Source organism: Chiloscyllium plagiosum, chromosome 23 (genome assembly GCF_004010195.1).
Source record: "Chiloscyllium plagiosum isolate BGI_BamShark_2017 chromosome 23, ASM401019v2, whole genome shotgun sequence".
NCBI lineage: Eukaryota > Metazoa > Chordata > Chondrichthyes > Orectolobiformes > Hemiscylliidae > Chiloscyllium > Chiloscyllium plagiosum.
In genome coordinates, this window is record NC_057732.1 from 52,030,139 (window position 1) to 52,051,176 (window position 21,038).

The 21,038-nt window shown below is 41.2% G+C and overlaps 1 protein-coding gene across 1 annotated transcript in view; it reads right to left on the bottom strand.

Annotated features, from left to right (window-relative positions):
* Window positions 1–13,397: 13,397 nt before the first annotated feature.
* Window positions 13,398–21,038, bottom strand: part of sephs1 (selenophosphate synthetase 1) — a 56,717-nt gene continuing 49,076 nt past the window's right edge. The window contains exons 8-9 of the mRNA XM_043714177.1: window positions 15,094–15,306; window positions 13,398–14,415 (exon numbers count right to left, since the gene is read on the bottom strand). Of these exons, the coding sequence (XP_043570112.1) occupies window positions 14,201–14,415; window positions 15,094–15,306 (428 nt within the window). The 3' untranslated portion in view covers window positions 13,398–14,200. The remainder of the gene's footprint in view (window positions 14,416–15,093; window positions 15,307–21,038) is intronic.

A 21,038-nucleotide genomic window follows, 5' to 3' on the forward strand; every position in this document is an offset into this window, starting at 1 on the left:
ATCCCTTCAGACTGATTACTAAAGTTAGTGGTCTCAGACTAAGCTCCCCACTCTGCAACTAGATCCTCGGTTTCCCGACCCACAGGCCATAATCAGTGAAGACTGGGGACAATATTTCATCCTCACACACTCAACACTGGAGCCCCCCACAGGGTGCATACTTAGCCCCTACTGTACTCACTGTATACCCAGGAAAAAGTGAGGTCTGCAGATGCTGGAGATCAGAGCTGGAAATGTGTTGCTGGAAAAGCGCAGCAGGTCAGGCAGCATCCAGGGAACAGGAGAATTGACGTTTCGGGCATAAGCCTGAAGTTTCCTGAAGAAGGGCTTATGCCCGAAACGTCAATTCTCCTGTTCCCTGGATGCTGCCTGACCTGCTGCGCTTTTCCAGCAACACATTTCCATCACTGTATACCCATGACTGCGTCACCAAATACCAGACTAATGCCATTTACAAGTTCACTGATGACACCACCATAGTCGGTCGAATCTCAGATGGCAACAAAACTGACTACAGATGGGAGGTGGAAGACCTGGAAAAATGGTGCACTGAGAACAACCTAGCTCTCAATGCCAACAAAACCAAGTAACTCATTATTGACTTTCGGCAGGATGTTATCTATGCCCCCCCTACATATTAACATCACAGAAGTGGAACGAGTGGAGAGTGTCAAGGTCCTGGGAGTGGTTATCCACAACAAGCTCTCTTGGACTCTTCATGTGGATGCACAGGTTGCAAAGGCCCAACAACGTCTCTTCTTCCTCAGGCAGCTGAGGAAATTTGACATGATGGCGAATACCCTTGCCAACTTTTATAGGTGCGCCATCAAGAACATTCTGTCTGGATGTATCACTATCTGGTATGGCAACTGTACCATTCCCCAAGTTCAAAGACGGTTACAGAGAGTGGTGAACTCAGCCCGGACAATTACAAAGGCCAAACCCCCATCTATAGAATCCATCTACCAGGCCCGCTGTCAAGGAAAGGCCACCAGCATTCTCAAAGATCCATCCCACCCTGACAATGTGACAATAAATTCAATTCAATTCAGCTAACCTGTACATTCCTGGACAATTTCTCATCGCCATTCCACGTACCCTGCACATTTTTGGACGGTGGGAGGAAACCCGAGTACCCAAAGGAAACCCATGCAGACACGGGGAGAATGTGCAAACTGTACACAGGTACCTGAGGTTCAATTCCAGCCTGGGATCCTGGCTCTGTGAGGCAGCAGCGTTAACCACGGAGTTACCATGCTGCCCGATTGTGGTTTTTACAATAAGACCATAAGACGTAGGAACAGAGTAGACCATTTAGCCCATCAAGTATGCTTTTCTATTCAATGAGATCATGACTAATACGATAATCTTCAGCTCCAGTTAACCAATGTTGATTGAGGGATAAAGATGGGCAAAGACAACAGGAATTTCTTACCTGCTCTTCTTCAAATTTGTACCAATATATTTTTACATGTCCATCTGAGCACAGCATCTCATCCAACAAGTGGCATCTCCAATAGCTCAGAACAGATTCAGATTTACCTTCTGTGCTCAAATCCTGGATTGGAACATAAACAGTCAATCATCTGATTTAGAATGAGAATTCCCAGCTGAACCAGAGAGCTCTGAGAATGGAATTGTTCCTTAGAAGGAGCAACCGATTTGATGAACATAAATTTAAATAGACCATGAAATACTACAGAAAATCTCAGTACGTGCACTGATAATTCCCATCTCTACAAACGGAGTTAACTCACACGATTTTCAGCAGAGATAGTGTATGTAAGTATTTAACTCGTATGCAAACATTTGGTGGTGGCTTCGATTCAGAAAGGTAAGGGTTCAAGTCTCACTCCAGACACAAAAGCACCGATTCTAGGTCGACACTCCCTTGCAGTTCTGGCAAATGCTGCACAGCTGAAGGTAAAATCTTTCAGATTAAATGTTACACTGAGGTGCGTATGTTCCCTCAAGTGGATATATTTTGAAGAATAGCAAAAACCAACATTCTGGGCAAAATTGATCCCTCACTTTATCTGGTCATCATTGCTCTGTTGCTTGCAGTATTTTGCTGTTGACACATCAGCTGCCACATTCCCTACAACAGTAACTACAGTGCTAAAATACTTCATTGGCTATGATGCACAGTGGGAGATGCTAAATAAACAGAAGCCCATTTCTTTTGGCTGTACAAGTTAATCTCAAACATCCACACAATTGAACTGCATAGTGTCTTTTCCATAAAACAGTGTGTGTTCAATTAGTAGAGTACACCAATATCTTCCAGATCAGTTATGTTGTTTTGTATAGTCATTTGCACCACAAGAGGCCTTTCAATTTTTTTGTGGACTCCCCATGGAACAAGACAATTGTCCCACTCCCCAACTTGGTTTCTATAACCCTGCAAGTTTATTTCCTTCAAGAGCACATCTAATTTCCTTTTAAAATTATTATTTGCACACTCATCACTCTCTTGGGCAGCAGGTTCCAAGTCATTACCACTTAGATTTAGATTTCCTAGAGTGAGGAAACAGGTCCTTCAGCCCAACCAGTCCATACCTACCCTCTGAAGAGTAACCCACCCCAACCCATCTCCCTCTGACTAATGGCACCTAACACTATGGGCAATTTAGCACAATCAATTCACCTGATCTGAACATTTTTGGATCATGGGAGGAAACCAGAGCACCTGGAGGGTACCCACAGGGGCGACGTGCAAACTCCACACAGACAGTCGCCCGAGGCTGGAATTGAACCTGGGACCCTGGTGCTGTGAGGCAACAGTGCTAACCACTGATGCACCAGGCCGCTTACTGTGAATAAAGGTTCTTCCTCCTGGATCTCTTGATCATAAATCTGTATAACCTGGTCCTCAGTAGAAACAGCTAATGGGAAAGGGTATTGCTTATCTACGTTATCTACAACTGTTGCAATATTGTTCACCTCGTATCAAATCTCAATTGCCTTTGTACCAAAACAACACCAGACTTTGCAACCCAAGTTTTCTAATAAATCCCCCTGCACTCTCTAAGGAATCTCTACATACTTCCCAAAAAGTGTTGTGAATAGAACTGGTCCAAAGCAAAACCTTATGTGCATCAATATAACTTTCTTGCTGGTTAAATGTGTTGACTTGCGGGGGAGGGGAATGGAATAGGTTAGGAAGAAGGACAAACCTTTCCAGAAAACCATTCTACTTATTAGTAAATAACGTTTAATGCTCTCGATTTTTAAAGAAATTCAACTTTGTTGTTTCCTGTTGATTGTGCCTTTGTCCACTCCGATCTTTAATTGTTTCGTGTCTAGTTTTTCTATGTTTCTCACCAACTGTTCCTCTCATATAATCCATTAATCACTTGTACATATTTCACTTCCTTCCACCTTGGCCCCTCCTCTTTCTGTAATATTACTACGCTTGTTGTCATGGTTGGTCAAACTCCATCCTACTGTCACCTCTACAATCTAATTTATGCCAACCTTGGGCTTCAAGGTTCTATTAACATGGGTGGGCTCCCTGTTTAATAGGTTGCAATGCTTAACCTTGACCAGGAATTATGGATCCCAGAAATTATCTTCTAACACAAGCTCAGACAACATAGCACGTGAGACGGTAGAATTGAGATATATCAAGAGGCAAAAAAATTAGCAAGAGTGGTATATAGACCACCAAGCTGTAACATTGCTGGAGGAAATGGAATTAAAACACAAAATCAGAAACGCATGTTGTAAAGAATCACCTGTACCTATGGTGAAATATTTGTTTCTGAGACTAGGATTGAATTTTGATATGGGAAACTATGATGGTATAAGGCATGAGACAGTTTGGATGGATTGGGAGATGGTACTGAAAGGAACGGTAATGGATAGGCAATAACAAATATTCAAACACTGAATGGGTGAACTACAAAAATTTTTATTCCTGCCTGGCGCAACAGTACAAAGAAAACAGTGACCAAGCCATAGCTGAGGAGGAAAGTTAGAGATAGTCTTAGATTCAAATAATTTTTATAAAGTCACAGAATTTGACAAAAAAAACAATAGACCTGAGCAGTGGGAAGTTTAAAAGTTAAAGGAGAACCAAGGGATTGATCAAGATGGGAAAATAGTTTGCAGAGAACATAACAACTTTTATAGTAAGTTCTCACAAGTATTTAAAGAGAAAAAGATTGGTGGAAACTAATGTATTTCCCTTAATCAAAAATAATGAATATAATGAACAAAGAAATGGCTAATGAACTAAATTCATACTTTGCTTGTTTTCACAAAGGACACAAATAATGTACCAGATGTAGAACACAGGGTTCAGTGAAGAGAAACTGAAGCAAATCTGCATTTGCAGAGAAAAGATGTTTGAGAAATTGGTGAGACTAAAGGCTGAGAAATCCCCAGATCCTGATAATCCATATTCCAGAGTACGTAAGGAAGTGGCCACAGAAATAATGGATGCATTGGTGGTCATCTTCCAAGACTCTTTAAACTCTGAAACACTTCTGATAGATTAGAGGGTGGATAACGTAACTCCACTATTTAAAAAGGGAAGAGAAAACAGGGAATTACAGGCCAGGGAGTCGGATATCGGTAGTAGGAAAGACTCTAGACTCCTTAACAAGGATTTTATAGCAGTGCATTTCAAAAACTGCAGTAAAGCAGACACTCAGCATGCATTTACAAATGGGAAATTGTGCTTGATGAATCTATGGCAATTCTTTAAAGGATGTAAGGATGCAATCCTGTCCTCGCAAACAGAAAGCAAAGATTAAAAATAAATGGGTGTTTTTCTGAATGGCAGGCAGTGACTGGTGGGGTTTCACAGGAAACAGTACTAGGACCCCAGCTATTTGCAATATGTTAATAATTTAGATGAGGGAACTAAATGTAACCTCTGAAAATTTGAGATGACACAAGGCTGATTGATAGGGTGGGCTATGATGACACAGCACGAGTTGGACAGGCTGGGTGAGAGATGCACGGCTGTTGTGTATATAATGTTGATAGATGTGAGGTGATCCGCTTTTGATAGCTATGATAGAAAAGCAGACTATGATTTGAATGGCTGTAAATTGAAAGATGGAAATGTTCAATGAGTGTGCCCTTGCACAGTTGCTAAAAGCAAGCATGCAAGTGCAGCAGGCAGTAAAGAAGGCAAACTATATGTTGGCCTTCATAGTGGGAGGATTCAAGTACCGGAACAAGGATGTCTTGCTGCAATTATACAAATCACTGGTTAGGCCACATCTGGAGTATTGTGTGCAATTTTGGTCTCCTTATCAAAGGATGTTCTTGCTATACAGGCAGTACAGCAAAGGTTTCCCAGATTGATTCCTGGACTGGATGCAGAACTGGCTCAAAGGTAGAAGACAGCGGGTGGTGGTGGAGGGTTGTTTTTCAGATTGGAGGTCTGTGACCAGTGGAGTGCCACAAGGATTAGTGCTGGGTCCTCTACTTTTTGTCATTGATATAAATGATTGGACGCGAGCATAAGAGGTATAGTTAGTAAGATTGCAGATGATGTCAAAATTGGAGGTATAGTGGACAGCGAAGGAGGTTACCTCAGATTACAACAGGATCTTGATCAGATGGTCCAATGGGCAGAGAAGTGACAAATGGAGTTTAATTCAGATAAATGTCAGGTGCTGCATTTTGGGAAAGCAAATCTTAGCAGGTTTTACACACTTAATGGTAAGGTCTTAGAGAGTGTTGCTGAACAAAGAGACCTTGGAGTACAAGTTCATAGCTGCTTGAAAGTGGAGTCGCAGGTAGATAGGATAGTGAAGGCGGTGTTTGGTATGCTTTCTTTTATTGGTCAGAGGATTGAGTACAGGAGTTGAGAGGTCATGTTGCGGCTGTACAGGACATTGATTAGGACACTGTTGGAATATTGCGTGCAATTCTGGTCTCCTTCCAATCAGAAAGATGTTGTGAAACTTGGAAGGATGTTGCTAGGGTTGGAGGATTTGATCTATGGGGAGAGGCTGAACATGCTGGGGCTGTTTTCCCTGGGATATGGGCTGGGTGCTAGCAGATGGGATTAGATTCGGTTGGGATAGCTGGCCTGGATAGGTTGAATCGAAGGGTCTGTTTCCTTGCTGTACATCTCTATGACTCTCATAGGACTGACAAATGAAGAAAGGTTGAATCAGTTAGGATTGTATTCATTGGAGTTTAGGAAAATGTTATAATATTCTAACAGGACTAGAGAGGTTAGATGCAGGGAGCATGTTCCTGATGGTGCGAAAGTCCAAAACTAGGGGTCATAGTTTAAAGGATAAAGGGGTAAACGTTCTAGGATGAGGTGGAGAAATTTCTTCTCCCACAGAATCATGAGCTGGAGAATTCACTACCACAAAGAGTGGTTAAGGCCAAAACATTGTGTCTTCGAGGAGATAGATAAGGCTGTTGTGACTAAATGGATGGGGGTGGGGGTGTACAATAGGGTAGGCAAAAGGGAGGACTGCAGATGCTGTAAACCAGAGTTTAGATCAGTGGTACTGGAAAGCTGGAAAAGCTTTTGCCTGAAACGTCGATTTTCTTCCTACTCGGATGCTGCCTGACTTGCTGTGCTTTTCCAGCACCACTCTAATCTGCACAATAGGGTATTGAGCGCAGCGATCAGCCATGATCGTATTGAATAGCAAAACACGTTTGAGGGGCCAAGTGGCCTACTCCCACCTTCTATGTTTCTATCTTTCAGCCTTTTCAAAAGTGTATAGGTGTCAAATTATTAGCTGCTTCAGTAGTGTAATGTCACTACTGCACATGCTGTTATTGGCTGCCATTTAATTTGCTGTTAACTAAAACACATCTCACAGCTGATGCTTAATATGACATGTTTCTCAGTTCAGCTTTTAAAATGTCAGTGTTGCACTACGTTCATTTCACAGCTGCAGGAATCTTGGGTTATCCTTCATGCATTTTTACCGGTCAGTCCTTCCTTAACCTGAGACTCCCTCCTCTTCTCATTCCAACTTTCCAGTAGCCTCTGCACTTGACAAACCGGTTTTAATTTTAATTACAATTTAATTTAGATGTAATCACGGTGAAATTCCAGGAAATTCCCTTTACTCTTCATAGCCATTTGCCCCAGCTAATCTGTTCACTTCAACATTCTTTACTGAATAGCATCAGATCTGCTAATTTTCTTAAAAAATATATTCAATTAGGGGTATACACATTGCTGTTAAGGTCATGCCTAATTGCTCACGAGGAGCAAGTGTTTAGCTGCCTTTGTTGATTGCTTGGCAGATTACAGTCACTTAGATCTGGAGTCAAATAAAGGTTAGACTTAGTTCAGATGACCACTATCTTTTCCTAAAGGACATTTACAACAATCCTTCAAAAGTAAAACTAAATTTCTGTAGGTGCTGAAAATCTGAAAGAACAAAAAAAACGCTGCAAGTCAGGCAGACTTAATATTTCAAAAAATCTTTCATTAGAATAATAGCTTTGTGTCAGGACTTTTAAAAAAAAAGATTTAATTAACCAAACTTCATTTATGATTTGGAGGTGCTGGTATCGGACAAAGTTAAAAATCACACAAAGGTTTATTTAAAAGTACAAGCTTTTGGAAGGCTGCTCCTTTGTTGAGCAGGTACACAGAATTTAATAAGTAAAAGATCAGAAGTGCCATATAACTGATGCAATATTTTCAACAAACTTTGATGGCTGTTGATTTTTAAAGCACTTAGAATAGGAATGCAGGTGTTAATATGTAAATCCCAGAATTTATTTCAAACTACAGCTCTGAGATAAACCCACTGATAACTTCGGGTTTTAAAAAAAAGTGACATTGCAGCGGAGACAATGCATTAAAGCTGTGAAGTTAGAGTCTGTCTATATCCCAAACTGGAGTCAGACTGGTTTTATTTCTAAAGTAGGAATTCATAAAATATCACATTGACTGCCGACAGATTGTGTTTTTTGAACAAAATAGAATCTGGAAAAGCAAATTCACCCCATAGACTTATGTGGGTGGGTGCGTGCGTGTGTGCATGCTTGATAGTGCTCGCAAGTGTGATATGCCTATGACAGGGTGTGCATATGCATATGAAAGACAGCATTTATCTGAGGGTCTTTGATTGTGTTTGTGTGTGTCTTTGTGTGTATGTTTGCTTGTGAGAAAGTAAGTGTGTATAGAGTAGTGGGGTCATCTGCACTGTGACATGAACCCAAGATCCTGGTTGAAGCTGCTCTCATGGGTACCGAACTTGGCTATCAACCTCTGCTCGGCAATTCTGTGTAGTTGCGTATAGAGTCAGAGAGATGTACAGCATGAAAACAGACCCTTCAGTCCAACTCATCCATACCGACCAGATATCCCAACCCAATCTAGTTTCACCTGCCAGCACCCAGCCCATATCCCTCCAAACCCTTCCTATTCATATACCCATCCAAATGCCTCTTAAATGTTGCAATTGTACCAGCCTCCACTACTTCCTCTGGCAGCTCATTCCATACAGGTACCACCCTCGGTGTGAAAAAGTTGCCCCGTAGGTCTCTTTTATACCTTTCCCCTCTCACCCTGAACCTATGCCCTCTAGTTCTGGACTCCCCCACCCCAGGGAAAAGACCTTGCCTATTTACCCTATCCGTGCCCCTCATAATTTTGTAAACCTCTATAAGGTCACCCCTCAGCCTCCGACGCCCCAGGGAGAACAGCCCCAGCCTGTTCAGTCTCTCCCTGTAGCTCAAATCCTCCAACCCTGGCAACATCCTTGTAAATCTTTTCTGAACCCTTTCAAGTTTCACAACATCTTTCCTATAGGAAGGAGACTAGAATTGCACGTAATATTCCAACAGTGGCCTAACCAATGTCTTGTACAGCCACAACATGACCTGCCAACTCCTGTACTCAATCCTCTGACCAATTAAGGAAAGCATACCAAACGCCTTCTTCACTATTCTATCTACCTGCGACCCTCGAATTCTGCCTTGGAGGACATTCACCTGAAGATCGGAGGCCAAACGTCCTTGACCACTGAAGTGTTCCCCAACTGGGAGTGAACATCCCTGTCTGGAGATTGTTAGGCAATGCCCATTCATCCATTGTTGTAGCGTGTGCATGGTTTTGCCAATATATCATGTCTCGGGGCATCCTGGTCTGCAGTGTATGAAATAGACAAATGTTGACCAAGTCACATCAGTATCTGCCGTGCACGTGGAAGATGGCATGAGACCTTAAGTTATCTCGGGGCTGTGACTTGAAAGAAATTCTGGGATTTACATATCGATCGAAACCTGCACTCCCATTCTAAGTGTTAAAGATTTAACAGCCATCTATCTTTATCTAATACATTGCATCAGTTGTATAATACTTTGATCTTTTACTTGTAATTCTGTATCTTACGCACCTGCTCCACCAGCTACCTGAAGGAGCAATGCTCCAAAAGCTTGTACTTTCAAATAAATCTGGTGGATTATAACCTGGTGTTGAGAGATTTTTAAATTTAATTTACAAGCAGCAATGGTGGGATTTCAATTTGTGGATTTTATATTACATGACCATGTTGGTATTTTTACAGCAAGGTGGCATGCTGAATATAAATAGGTTGGATGACCAGTCAGCTTGCTATCCTCCCGTCAGCTCAAAATTGGCTGGGTATTAACATTGGAGTCCAACTAGTGAATCTAAATAATGAAGGATCAATTGACCTTTTTATAAACATACTCTGCCCAAACCATTATACTATATCAGATTGACCTGGAGTGCTCTTTAAGCTACAAAGGTCTTCAAATTCCACTTGTACCAGACATGTCACATGTCTGAACAGGTAGATTAAAAACATCTAATGATTGGCCTGGGTAATTGTGTGGGAGTAGGTAGCCCATTTTTAAAATGGCAGGAAGTACCATCTTTGGAAGGTGCTCTTAGCCTATTGGGGGAAATTTCCCTCCCAAATGAAATAGCCTACTTTCTTCCTATTCACACAACTTGTCAACTCCACTTGATCCAGAATCTCACTAGGCTTTCTGAGTGGGCCGATCTGCAGCCTCACCAGTGCCCACAGCGGAGTGGACTCCTGGAGTAGCCTGAAAATCTGACTGACCATTATATCCAGCATCTAATTCTTCCTCCCTAGTGAGGGGTCCCACTCTACTAATTTAACCTCTCAGCTTTCACATTTCCAGCAAGTACAGTTTTTCCTCAAGCTGTGAAAATCTCATATTTACGTATCTATTAGTAGGAAGGTATCAACAAATGCAGAATTTAAACAAAGCATGCTGAACTCTGTTGCAACAGTGTTGTCATACATTCCGTCAACACAAAAGTACAAATTCCTTGGATCATAAATGAGTTAAGACTTATCATTTATCTTTGAGACTACAAAGCCATGGGGACTTTGCCAGGAACAATATTTCTGTAACAGTATTTTCAGATCTGTTGCTGAGAAAATCATTCCTTTGAATGAAATAAATAGGTTGGTGAAGAATATTGCTGAGTTTAAGACACATCAAATGTTGGATGTATTGCCCATTTACAAGATGGTTAGTGGAAAACTGCGATCGATCGGATACCTAAAAATGAATTTCTCTCATGTGACTGCTGTGGTGTGTCAAGCTTAAGAGCATTAAAATGGCAGCAAGCAGGAGTTAAAAAGCTAAATTATGATCATACACCTGCATTTGTGACCACAATTTTCAGATTTTATTTCAGATCAGAATTAGTGATAAGTACAATCTTTTTCACTCTTTATTTGGTCTCTTGATTTACAAAGGTGCTTGAAGCTCAACATGGAGCAAACTACCAGCATTTGGTTTTTCAAACTTTTCAACAAAATACTGGTCCATAAAGCAGCTTATTTCAGACAAAAAACCTTTTTAACATTTGGCCTGTCAGAACTCCTATGCAGGTTGCTGCAATCTTTAATCCAGCTGGTTCTAAGCTTCTAAAAAGAGGCCAACTTATTTGTAAATTGGAACAAATGTCTAGAGATGATTGAGTATTTATTCTCAATTGATGCTTACATCCAGATGGTACAGATTAATTGCCACTAGATGGCTTCTGGATCATCCACTTTAAGTGTGGTTCTCTTCAAACAGGAGGTAGAATTCAGTCTTAATGCTATCTGTAGATTACTTTTACTGTTAGAACTTTACCTGGTTTCAGAAAATAAGTAGATTTGTATCCACTAGATTACCCTTCTCAAATTCTATTTGAGAAGCTTTAAAAAGGCGACTCAATTGTTTTTTCCAAAATAAAAAGAGAACTTTTTTTCCACTGCAGTATTAATAGTAAGCAAAAATTATACAATGGAACATCCACTGAATTACCCTTTTCAAAAAAGCTATCCAGAATTTAAGATATCTAAGGCACAGCCATTTTATAAATCAAACATTATCAACAACTCTTTCTTACAGCCTTTACAAGATTTAGACAAACATGTATAGCATTCTCTAGAATACTCTTGGGCATTTTCCCCCAGCACTGATGTTAAGGCAAACGGTCTTTACAATTCCCAGGTTCATGATTCTCTCCTTTAAAAGCTAAACAAATGAGACAGTACTCAGTCTATTGCAGTTCTCAACTATCTTTGAAGATCTCAATAAAGAAGAGCCATACCAACTTCTTTGCACATTTACTTTAAAAATGCATGGTAGTGATCATTTCATTCCTTGAGTTTACTGAAATGCTGCTTTAGACGTCAGGCTTAAATCACAGATATTCAATAGATTTGGCCACCGCAACTGCAAAAAAACAAAGTTAAATTTCTTGAATAAGTTGGTGAGCTGAAAGACATTAAGTGGTACCAGGGAAGTCGCAACTGGCACTTGAGAAAAATAAGCAATAAAAAATGTAAAATTTGAAAACAGTTCTAACTCATGAAAAGTTAACCAGAATAAGACAACAGTTCTGTTAATGCACAGGTTTTTAAAAAGTAAATCACGAATAAAGTCAACACAATGATTCAGAAAAATTTAACTAATTCCCAACAGATCTGATATCATGATTAAGTCATTAAGTGGGTTATGCTAGAAGGCAGAACATCATTCCTTAAAAGCAGAATATCACAGATGCTGGAAATTGGAAATAAAAATTTAAATTGTTGGAAACAACAGGTAAGGTAGAATCTGTGGAGAAATGAGAAAAAAACAAACAAACATTCAAGTTAGGGTTTATACCTGAAATGTTAGCATCGTACCAAATGGAGAAAAAACAAACTGTCTGTCCCACAATCATGGTTCAGCGTCATTTGACACTGCTACTCAGTAACATAAAATAAAAATGAAAATCACTGGAAACACTTGTCATCCACCATGTGGGTCTTCTCAAGTATAATTGACCTGAAAATGCGAGAAAGGTGCAAAGGTTGCCAAATAAACTAAATTTGTCAACACCTCATGCACAAAAGTAAAGAACTTGATTCACACATTTGTCATGCGTTTATCCTCCAACAGTTCTTTTCCATTTGGCTGTTAAATAATTTGTTCTGCTAGTAGTTTATCCATTATGACTCGTTAAAAGTCCTGCATGGGTACCTATTGTTGCGATCAGAAGGCAAACTATTTCTTTGAGAAAAAGCAATAGTTTTGTAAACAGATGGAACAAACTTGTACTATTATAAACACACCTTTCAGTTGACCTGATAAGATAGTAACTGAAGTTTTTCACAATGTCAGAGACAGCAATACCTTTCTATTTGAAGAGAACTATTTAAAACAAATTAAAATATGCAATTCCTTAAGTGCCCAAGTTCTCAAACACAGATGCACAAACACAGACACAATATGTACTTCGCTATGAAGTTAGCGCACATTAGAACAAACAAACTCCTATGGTCAAAAAGCTGCATGTGGAATTCTGAATCAGCCCTAAGTCACAGTTATTTTATCTCACTGCACCACTGAAAACCACCTTAAGAACAAATTAAGCAAAATAACAATGCAGGAGTAGTCGGAAATGGGAAAAATGAAATCAACAACAATTTCAACAAATTTCCGATTTAATGAACAGGGTTATTGTGCTATGTGAAAACTATCAGGAAGGAGTAGGGGCGGGGGGCATTGGGGAGATTAAAAGAAAAGGTGGAGAAAGCAGGAAAAAGACCCCAAGAAGCAAAATCCTAAAAAAAACTTTATACACTTTTAACAGATACGAAATCAGAACAAAGGCATGTGTTTACTAACAAAATAACATACAACAAGGTGGATGCTGACAGGAACTGTGCGGAAAGGAGGAATCATTTCAAATATTCATTAGACTATTATGTTAAACTTAAGATGTGACATTGGCGATATAAATCACATTAAAACAGACTAGTCGAGAATTGAGAGTGTATAATTAAAAATAAAAGCTAAGCAGCATTATGCTAAAGATTATTTGTATTTATAGAAAAGCAGATGCAGATATCACTTTACAAAATATAAAATGTATTAAACACTAATAACCACAGCACATAATGTCAACATAATTGATTATTATATTTTTAAAAAGTCATAGTGTAGTTCATTCTGAGCTTCAATCTTAGAGTATTTTACAGTAGCCTTTCGTTTGGTCTGTAACATTTTCTGCATGATAAAACAGCGAACCACAGTGTAAACTAACACGTGTTTGCTACAAAATAATAGAAAACATACCATGATAACATTATTGTTTAAGATTTACCATACTGGAAAGAAACATTTCTTTTCCAAGTGAAGTGCTGGCCATGCGAATATAGCACAGAGGACCTACTCATTTTTACAGACAGATCAACTGAGTCAAGTCAACACTAACAATACATCTTAACAATGTGAAAAAACATTACAAACCAAAGACCAAATGAAATCATGCAAACTGCTGCATTCCATTAATCGTTATAACAACTGTAACTCTTTCTGAAAAGCTTTCAAGGCAACAAATTTGCTGACAAGTAGTTTTCATCTAATATAGTGATCAGACAAATGAAATGCTGCTGCACTGCTGTTGGTAAGGTGTGCTCTATGTGAAGCACTTTAAGAGAGCCTATGCGGCACAGACAGTAAGTGTCTAAAGATTCAAAATGAATCAACAGTATTGGATATTAAGTTCTCAACTTAGAAGCTGCCTTAGTATTAGGTGCATCTTCAGTTAATGTAACAGAAAAACAGGGCAATGGATTTTTTTTTAATATCCACGCATGATCTGCCAAAAGGCCAACACAAGGCAGACAAGTTAAATTTACAAAGTTGCTTGGGATGGCATCAGAACTGCAACAAGTCACCTTTTCTGTGTGCATTTTTTCTTTTAAGACGTGGCACCAGGAGTTGGATTAACGTTTTGTGTTGCAATTGTTGGAGCTACTTCGATGATCCGTGGTTTGTCAATGATCCTGGCACTACGATTGCCCTTCTCCACAATCCCAATTATCCACGCCTGATATCCTTCGCCATATTTTGGTGATTTTATTTCTGCACAAAACCGAGCTGCTTGTTCCCGTGGAAGACAGATCAAAAGGCCTCCTGCAAATAGAAATGTTTCACAAGTCAACCTTCAGAACACGGTGACAGCGAAAACTGAATGAGTATCTGCCCATGTAATTATAGGGCCATTGAAAGGGGCTCGCAGTACCTAATCATTATTGATGGGGCTATCATGAAACTGTCAAGATTCCTGCTTTGGATACGCCGGTGTTGGACTGGTGTGTACAAAGTTTAAAAAGCACAACACCAGGTTATAGTCCAACAGGTTTAATTGGAAGCACTAGCTTTCAGAGCGCTACTCCTTCATCAACCACCTGATGAAGGAGAAGCACTCCGAAAGCTAGTGCTTCCAATTCAACAAGATTAATTAAACACACTCACCATTTAGATATTTCAACTGGGAAGCATGCCAAACGCAAACATGAAAGAGGGTAGTGCTATGCTCAAGTGCAAAGCCCTGGAAATGAAAGGCACTCACATTGCTTCAAGCTCAAATGTAAAGGGTGCTTAAATGGACAAAGTATTAGGAGACAGTCAGCAACAACCAAATTATAAGGTGAGCACCTTCAAATGGACAGGCAACTCAGAAAAAGCAGTTTCCAGTACAGTACTGACTTAGGTAGAACACTGAATGTTCAATAATTACACAAGTACTACATTTCTGCACAAAACCAAGCTGCTTGTTGCCATTTTCAAAATACTATTCATAGAAGTTACCTGATGTTTCAGGGCAAGTGCCATGCATTAATCCAAACATATTCCCGCATGCTTTGCTCACTGCTGCCATCTTCGCAAGGACAGGAAGGTTATGGATCACAAATGACACTTCATTTCGTTGCTGTTTTGCCAGGTTCTGAGCATGCCCAAGAATCCCAAAGCCTGTAATATCCGTGGCTGCATGTGCATTGAAGGTGTGCATAAGGCCAGCAGCTGCAAAGCAGAAAATTAGAACATTGAACATTACAGCACAGTAAAAGCCCTTTGGCCCTTGATGTTTCGCCAACCTGTGGAACCAATCTGAAGCCCATCTCACCTACACTATTCCATTCTCATCCATATATCTATCCAATGACCATTTAAATGCCCGTAAAGTTGGCAAGTCTACTACTGTTGCAGGCTCCTACTACTCGGAATAAAGAAACTACTTCTGACATCTGTCCTGTATCTATCACCTCTCAATTTAAAGCTATGCCCCTTTGTGCTAGCCATCACCATCCAAAGAAAAAGGCTCTCACTCTCCACCCGATCTAATCCTGATTATCTTCTATGTCTCAATTAAATCACCTCTCAACCTCCTTCTCTCTAACAAAAACAGCCTCAAGTCCCTCAGTCTTTCCTCATAAGACCTTCCCTCTATACCAGGCAACATCCTAGTAAATGCCTTCTGAAACCTTTCCAAAGCTTCCTCATTCTTCCTATAATGTGGTGACCAGAACTGTACACAATACTCCAGGTGCAGCCACACCAGAGTTTTGTACAGCTGCAGCATGACCTCATGTCTCCAAAACTTGATGTATTAGCTTTTATTAGTCGAGACATCATATGCCATCTTTACAGCCCTGTCAACCTGGGTGGCAACTTTGAGGGATCTACATACAGAGAAACAGGTCTCTCTGCTCATCTACACTACCAAGAATCTTACATTCGCCCAATACTCTGCATTCCTGTTACTCCTTTCAAAAGTGGATAAACTCACACTTTTCTGTACTAAACTCCATTTGCCACCTCTCAGTCCAGCTCTGCAGCTTAGCTATGTCCCTCTGTAACCGACAACATTCTTTGGTAGTTTCCACAACTGTATCGACCTTAGTAATTTACTAACCAATCCTCGTACACCCTCATCCAGGTCATTTATAAAAATGATTAACAGCAGTGGACCCAGAACAGATCCTTGCGGTTCACCACTCGTAACTGAACTCCAGGATGAACATTTCCCATTAACCACCAGCCGCTGTCTTCTTTCAGCTAGCTAATTTCTGATCCAGACATTAGATAGACATTAATACATTAAGCAGCATATATCGCAACTTGTTTGCAGATATGCTGTAGTTTTTAATGTGAACTTTTGCACAAGGGAATCAGGAATTGATATTAGATATAAGTATTAACATTAGTTCATAAATGTCACATGAGAAAGCTTAAGATTCAATGCCTTTGAAACTTATATCGATCCTAACTGGTGGCTAAAAGCTCTCCATCCTCTAGTTAAGCAATGAGCAATCACGAATAGGAACATTAAAAAAACGTAGTTGAAAACAATCCCCTGAAGTCACATCTGCTAAGTTTCAGAAACATTCAAATTATTGGAAATTTATGAACCATAATTTGAAAAGGGATCGTTGTTATAATTATATGAAAATCTTCAATTCAGACAAGCAGCTGAGCTGTAGCAAAATCTCCATATTTATAGAGAAAGCAGTGTCGAGACTTAAAAATAAACAGTCACTATTATTGCAAGTAGATCAAATTGATGACTGGACCAGTTGGTCAAGATGTCTCTAGCAGTTAAACATATAGCGCCAAACTACACAAATGGAGAAAAACTGCAAGTCTGATAGATGTTCATAATCAATTCAGCTAACCTCAGTCACAGTGGCAGTTGTCTGCAACACATGTATAAAATGTGCTCAACAAAAATAACTGAAGAAAAAGAAAAAGGGTAGTTTGTTTCCTAGTTTCTTTAATTAGAAACCGCAGGTTATACTGTGTATTTTAGTGCTCAGTTGCAAAATCTTATTAGAGTCATAAGAGATGTACAGCAAGGAAACAGATCCTTTGGTCCAACTCGTACAGATATCGAACCTAATCTAGTCCTATTTGCCAGTACTTGGCCCATATCCCTCCAAACCCTTCCTAGATGCCTTTTAAATGTTGCAACTCCACCACTTCCTCTAGCAGCTAATTCCATACATGCACCACACTGTGCGTGCAAATGTTGCCCCTTAGGTCCCTTTTAAATCTTTCTGCTTTCACCTTAAACCTATGCGCTCTAGTTCTGGACTCTTCCATCCCAGGGAAAAGACCTGGTCTATTTACTCTATCCATGCCCCTCCAGGACACCTTCACCAATCAATCCCATCGCCCCGTGGCCGAACATTTCAACTCTTTCTCCCCCCACCCCCCAATTCCTGAGGACATGCAGGTCCTGGAGCTCCTCCACCGCCACTCCCTCACTGCCCCACACTTGGAGGAAGTATGCCTCATCTTCAGCCTTGGAATACTTCAACCCCAGGGCATCAACGTGGACTTCAGCAGTTTCCCCATTTCTCCTGCCCCCAACTTATCCCAGTTCCAACCTTCCAGCTCAGGACTATCCTCATGACCTGTCCTACTTGCCAACCTTCCTTCCCACCTATCCGCTCCACCCTCCTCTCTGATCTATCACCTTTATCTCCACCCCCATCCACCTATTGCACTCTTAGCTACCTTCTCCCCAGCACCACCCCCCTCCCCCATCTATCTCTCCACCACACAGGTTCCCAGCCTCATTCCTGATGAAGGGCTCCTGCCCGAAATGTCAATTTTCCTGCTCCTCCGATGCTGCCTGACCTGCTGTGCTTTTCCAGAACCACTCTAATCTTGTCTCTGATCTCCAGCATCTGCAGTCCTCACTTTCTCCTAGTTGATCTCGGACTTAGCCCCACTCTCTGCAACTAGATCCTCAGTTTCCTGACGCACAGGCCACAGTGAAGATTGGGGACAATATTGCATCCTCACTAACACGAGCCCCCCCAGGGGTGCGAACTCCGCCTCTGACTGTACTTCCAGTATACCCACAACTGTCTCACCAAACACCAGACTAATGCCATTTACAAGTTCACTGATGACATCACCATAGTCGGTCAAATCTCAGATGGCAATGAAACAGACTACAGATGGAATGTGGAAGACCTGGAAAAATGGTGCACTGAGAACAACGTAGCTCTCAATGCCGACAAAACCAACAAACTCATTATTGATTTTTGGCGGGATGTTACTCATGCGCCCCTACACTAACAGTGCAGAGGTGGAATGAGTGGAGAGTGTCAAGCTCTTGGACTCTTCACGTGCATGCACTGGTTATAAAGACCCAACAACGTCTCTTCCTCCTCAGGAAATTTGACATGACTGTGAATATCCTTGCCAACTTTTATAGGTGCGCCATAGAGAGCATTCTGTCTGGATGTATCACTACCTGGTATGGCAACTGTACCATTCAAGATAGAAGACGGTTAGAGAGAGTGGTGAACTTGGCCCAGACAATCACAAAGGCCAACCTCCCATCTGTAGAATCCATCTACCAGGCCCGCTGTCAAGGAAAGGCCACCAGCATTTTCAAAGATCCATCCCACCCTGGCAATGCTTTTCTACAACCTCTACCATTGGAGAGGAGATACAGAAGCCTGAACACACGCACCAGCCGGTTTCATAACAGTTTCTATCCCCCTGTTGTTCGAATACTGAATGAACTCTCAAACTCTGAACATTCGTCTGTACCTGTGTTTTCTTTGCTGCTGTTTACCTATTATTTACTTATCTATGCTACCTAACTCTGATCTGCCTGTATTGCTTGCAAAACAAAGCTTTTCACTGTGCCTCGGTACACGTGACAATAAATTCAATTCAAATCCATCTGCAGTCCTCACCTTCTCCTATATAACATGGGTGGCATGGTGGCACAGTGGTTAGCACTGCTGCCTCACAGCGCCAGAGACCTGGGTTCAATTCCCTCCTCAGGCGACTGACTGTGTGGACTTTGCACATTCTGCCCGTGTCTGTGTGGGTTTCCTCCGGGTGTTCCGGTTTCCCCCCCACAGTCCAAAAATGTGCAGGTTAGGTGAAATGCCATGCTAAATTGCCCGTAGTGTTAGGGGCGGGGGTAAATGCAGGGGAATGGGTCTGGGTGGGTTGCACTTCGGTGGTTCGGTGTGGACTTGTTGGGCCGAAGGGCCTGTTTCCACACTAAGTAATATAATCTAATTTCATAGTCTTAGAGTAATATCAGTAAGAACTAGAAGCAGCCAACATGGAGAATGCAGCAAAAACATTTTCATTAGGAACTGAGATTTTTAGAGATCCCGCAATAAAGATGTGATCAACAATTGGTTGATGGTATTACTTCGGAATTAATCCTATTGAAACAGGTGGCTGTTAGGTAAAGAAAGGATTAGGGTTGGTCGTGATCAAAGACAAATTTTCCAGTATCGTCATCTAGTGGAGATACTGGTGGGGCATGGTTCCAACAAACAGCAGCCTAACAAGATTGAGCACTAAGTAAAATTGAAAGAATGTGGATGCTGTAAATCAGAAAAGAAAACGTTCCTGGATAAGCTCAGTAGGTCTGGCAGCATCTGCAAAGAGAAACCAGAGTTAACATTTTGGGTAGAGGGACCCTTCCTCAGAAGTAATGGTAAATGTCAGTTATTATTCAGAAGGCAGGGTTGGAGGGGCAGTGAGTAAGGAGTAAACAATAGGTGGGATAGAGCTCAAAGAGACAGAAAAACAGCTAGCCAGACAAAAGGAGTGGATAGCAATCTTGAGAGGGTGAATAGCTGCTAATGGGGATTGTTAGTGCTGACAATGGATTGCGCATAATAGCAGGCAATGTGATCACAATTTGGAGATACCAGTGTTGGACTGAGGTGGACAAAGTTCAAAATAAAACAACACCAGGTTATAGTCCAAAAAGTTTATTTGGAAGCACTAGCTTTTGGAGCACTGCTCCTTCATCAAATGGTTGTAGGAGCAGCACTCCAAAAGCTAGTACTTCCAAATAAATTTGTTGGACTATAACCTGGTGTTGTTTGATTTTTAAATGTTGTCACAAGACCTGGTGTGAGATGTGGGGACTGAGACTTAGAGTTCAAGCCTTCAAATTTTTGAACTAGATATTGATTCCTGAACGCTGTAAGATCCCCAAGCAGAAAGTCAGATGTTTTTCTTCCAGCTAATGCTGAGCTTCGCTGCAGCACTGCAGCAAGCCTGAGACAGCGATACTGGCCAGGGAACAGAATGGTGTGTTGAAGTGGCAGGCAGCAGGAAGCTCAGGGTCACTTCTGTGGGTATAACATCGGTGTTCTGCCAAGCAGTCACCCAGTCTATGCTTCATCTCCCCACTGTAGAGATCACATTGTGAGTTGTTTCTTAGCACGTCGAATGAGCTGGGGATGAAATGGAACTGGGAGTAGTGCAGCCTTGAGCCAATGTGATGTGATGCTCTGGAGAGAGAGAGAGGTCAAGAGAGTGTATATGACGATGCATGGCACTGGTGTGGATCTCAGGATGCAGCAAGAACATCTGTCTGTGCAGCGTTGAACATCTGTGATCCTGGATGGATTCAAAGCACGAGGGATGAAACTGGAGTTGGAAGCCACGTGGGGAGAGTCTGAGCAGGAGGCAGTCAACAAGGAATGTGACATCACTATGGAAACTAGGTTTATCAAATAGTTGGCCAAACACCAGATATTAGTGAAATTAGTGTTGGTGGAGAAGAATAAAAAAAGATTAGAACGGAAATCCTGTCTATTGCATTCACTGGACACAATGTGGTCTCCGGATTAGTGGTGCTGGAAGAGCACAGTAGTCCAGGCAGCATCCAAGGAGCTTCGAAATCGACGTTTCGGGCAAAAGCCCTTCATCAGGAATAAAGGCAGTGAGCCTGAAGCATGGAGAGATAAGCTAGA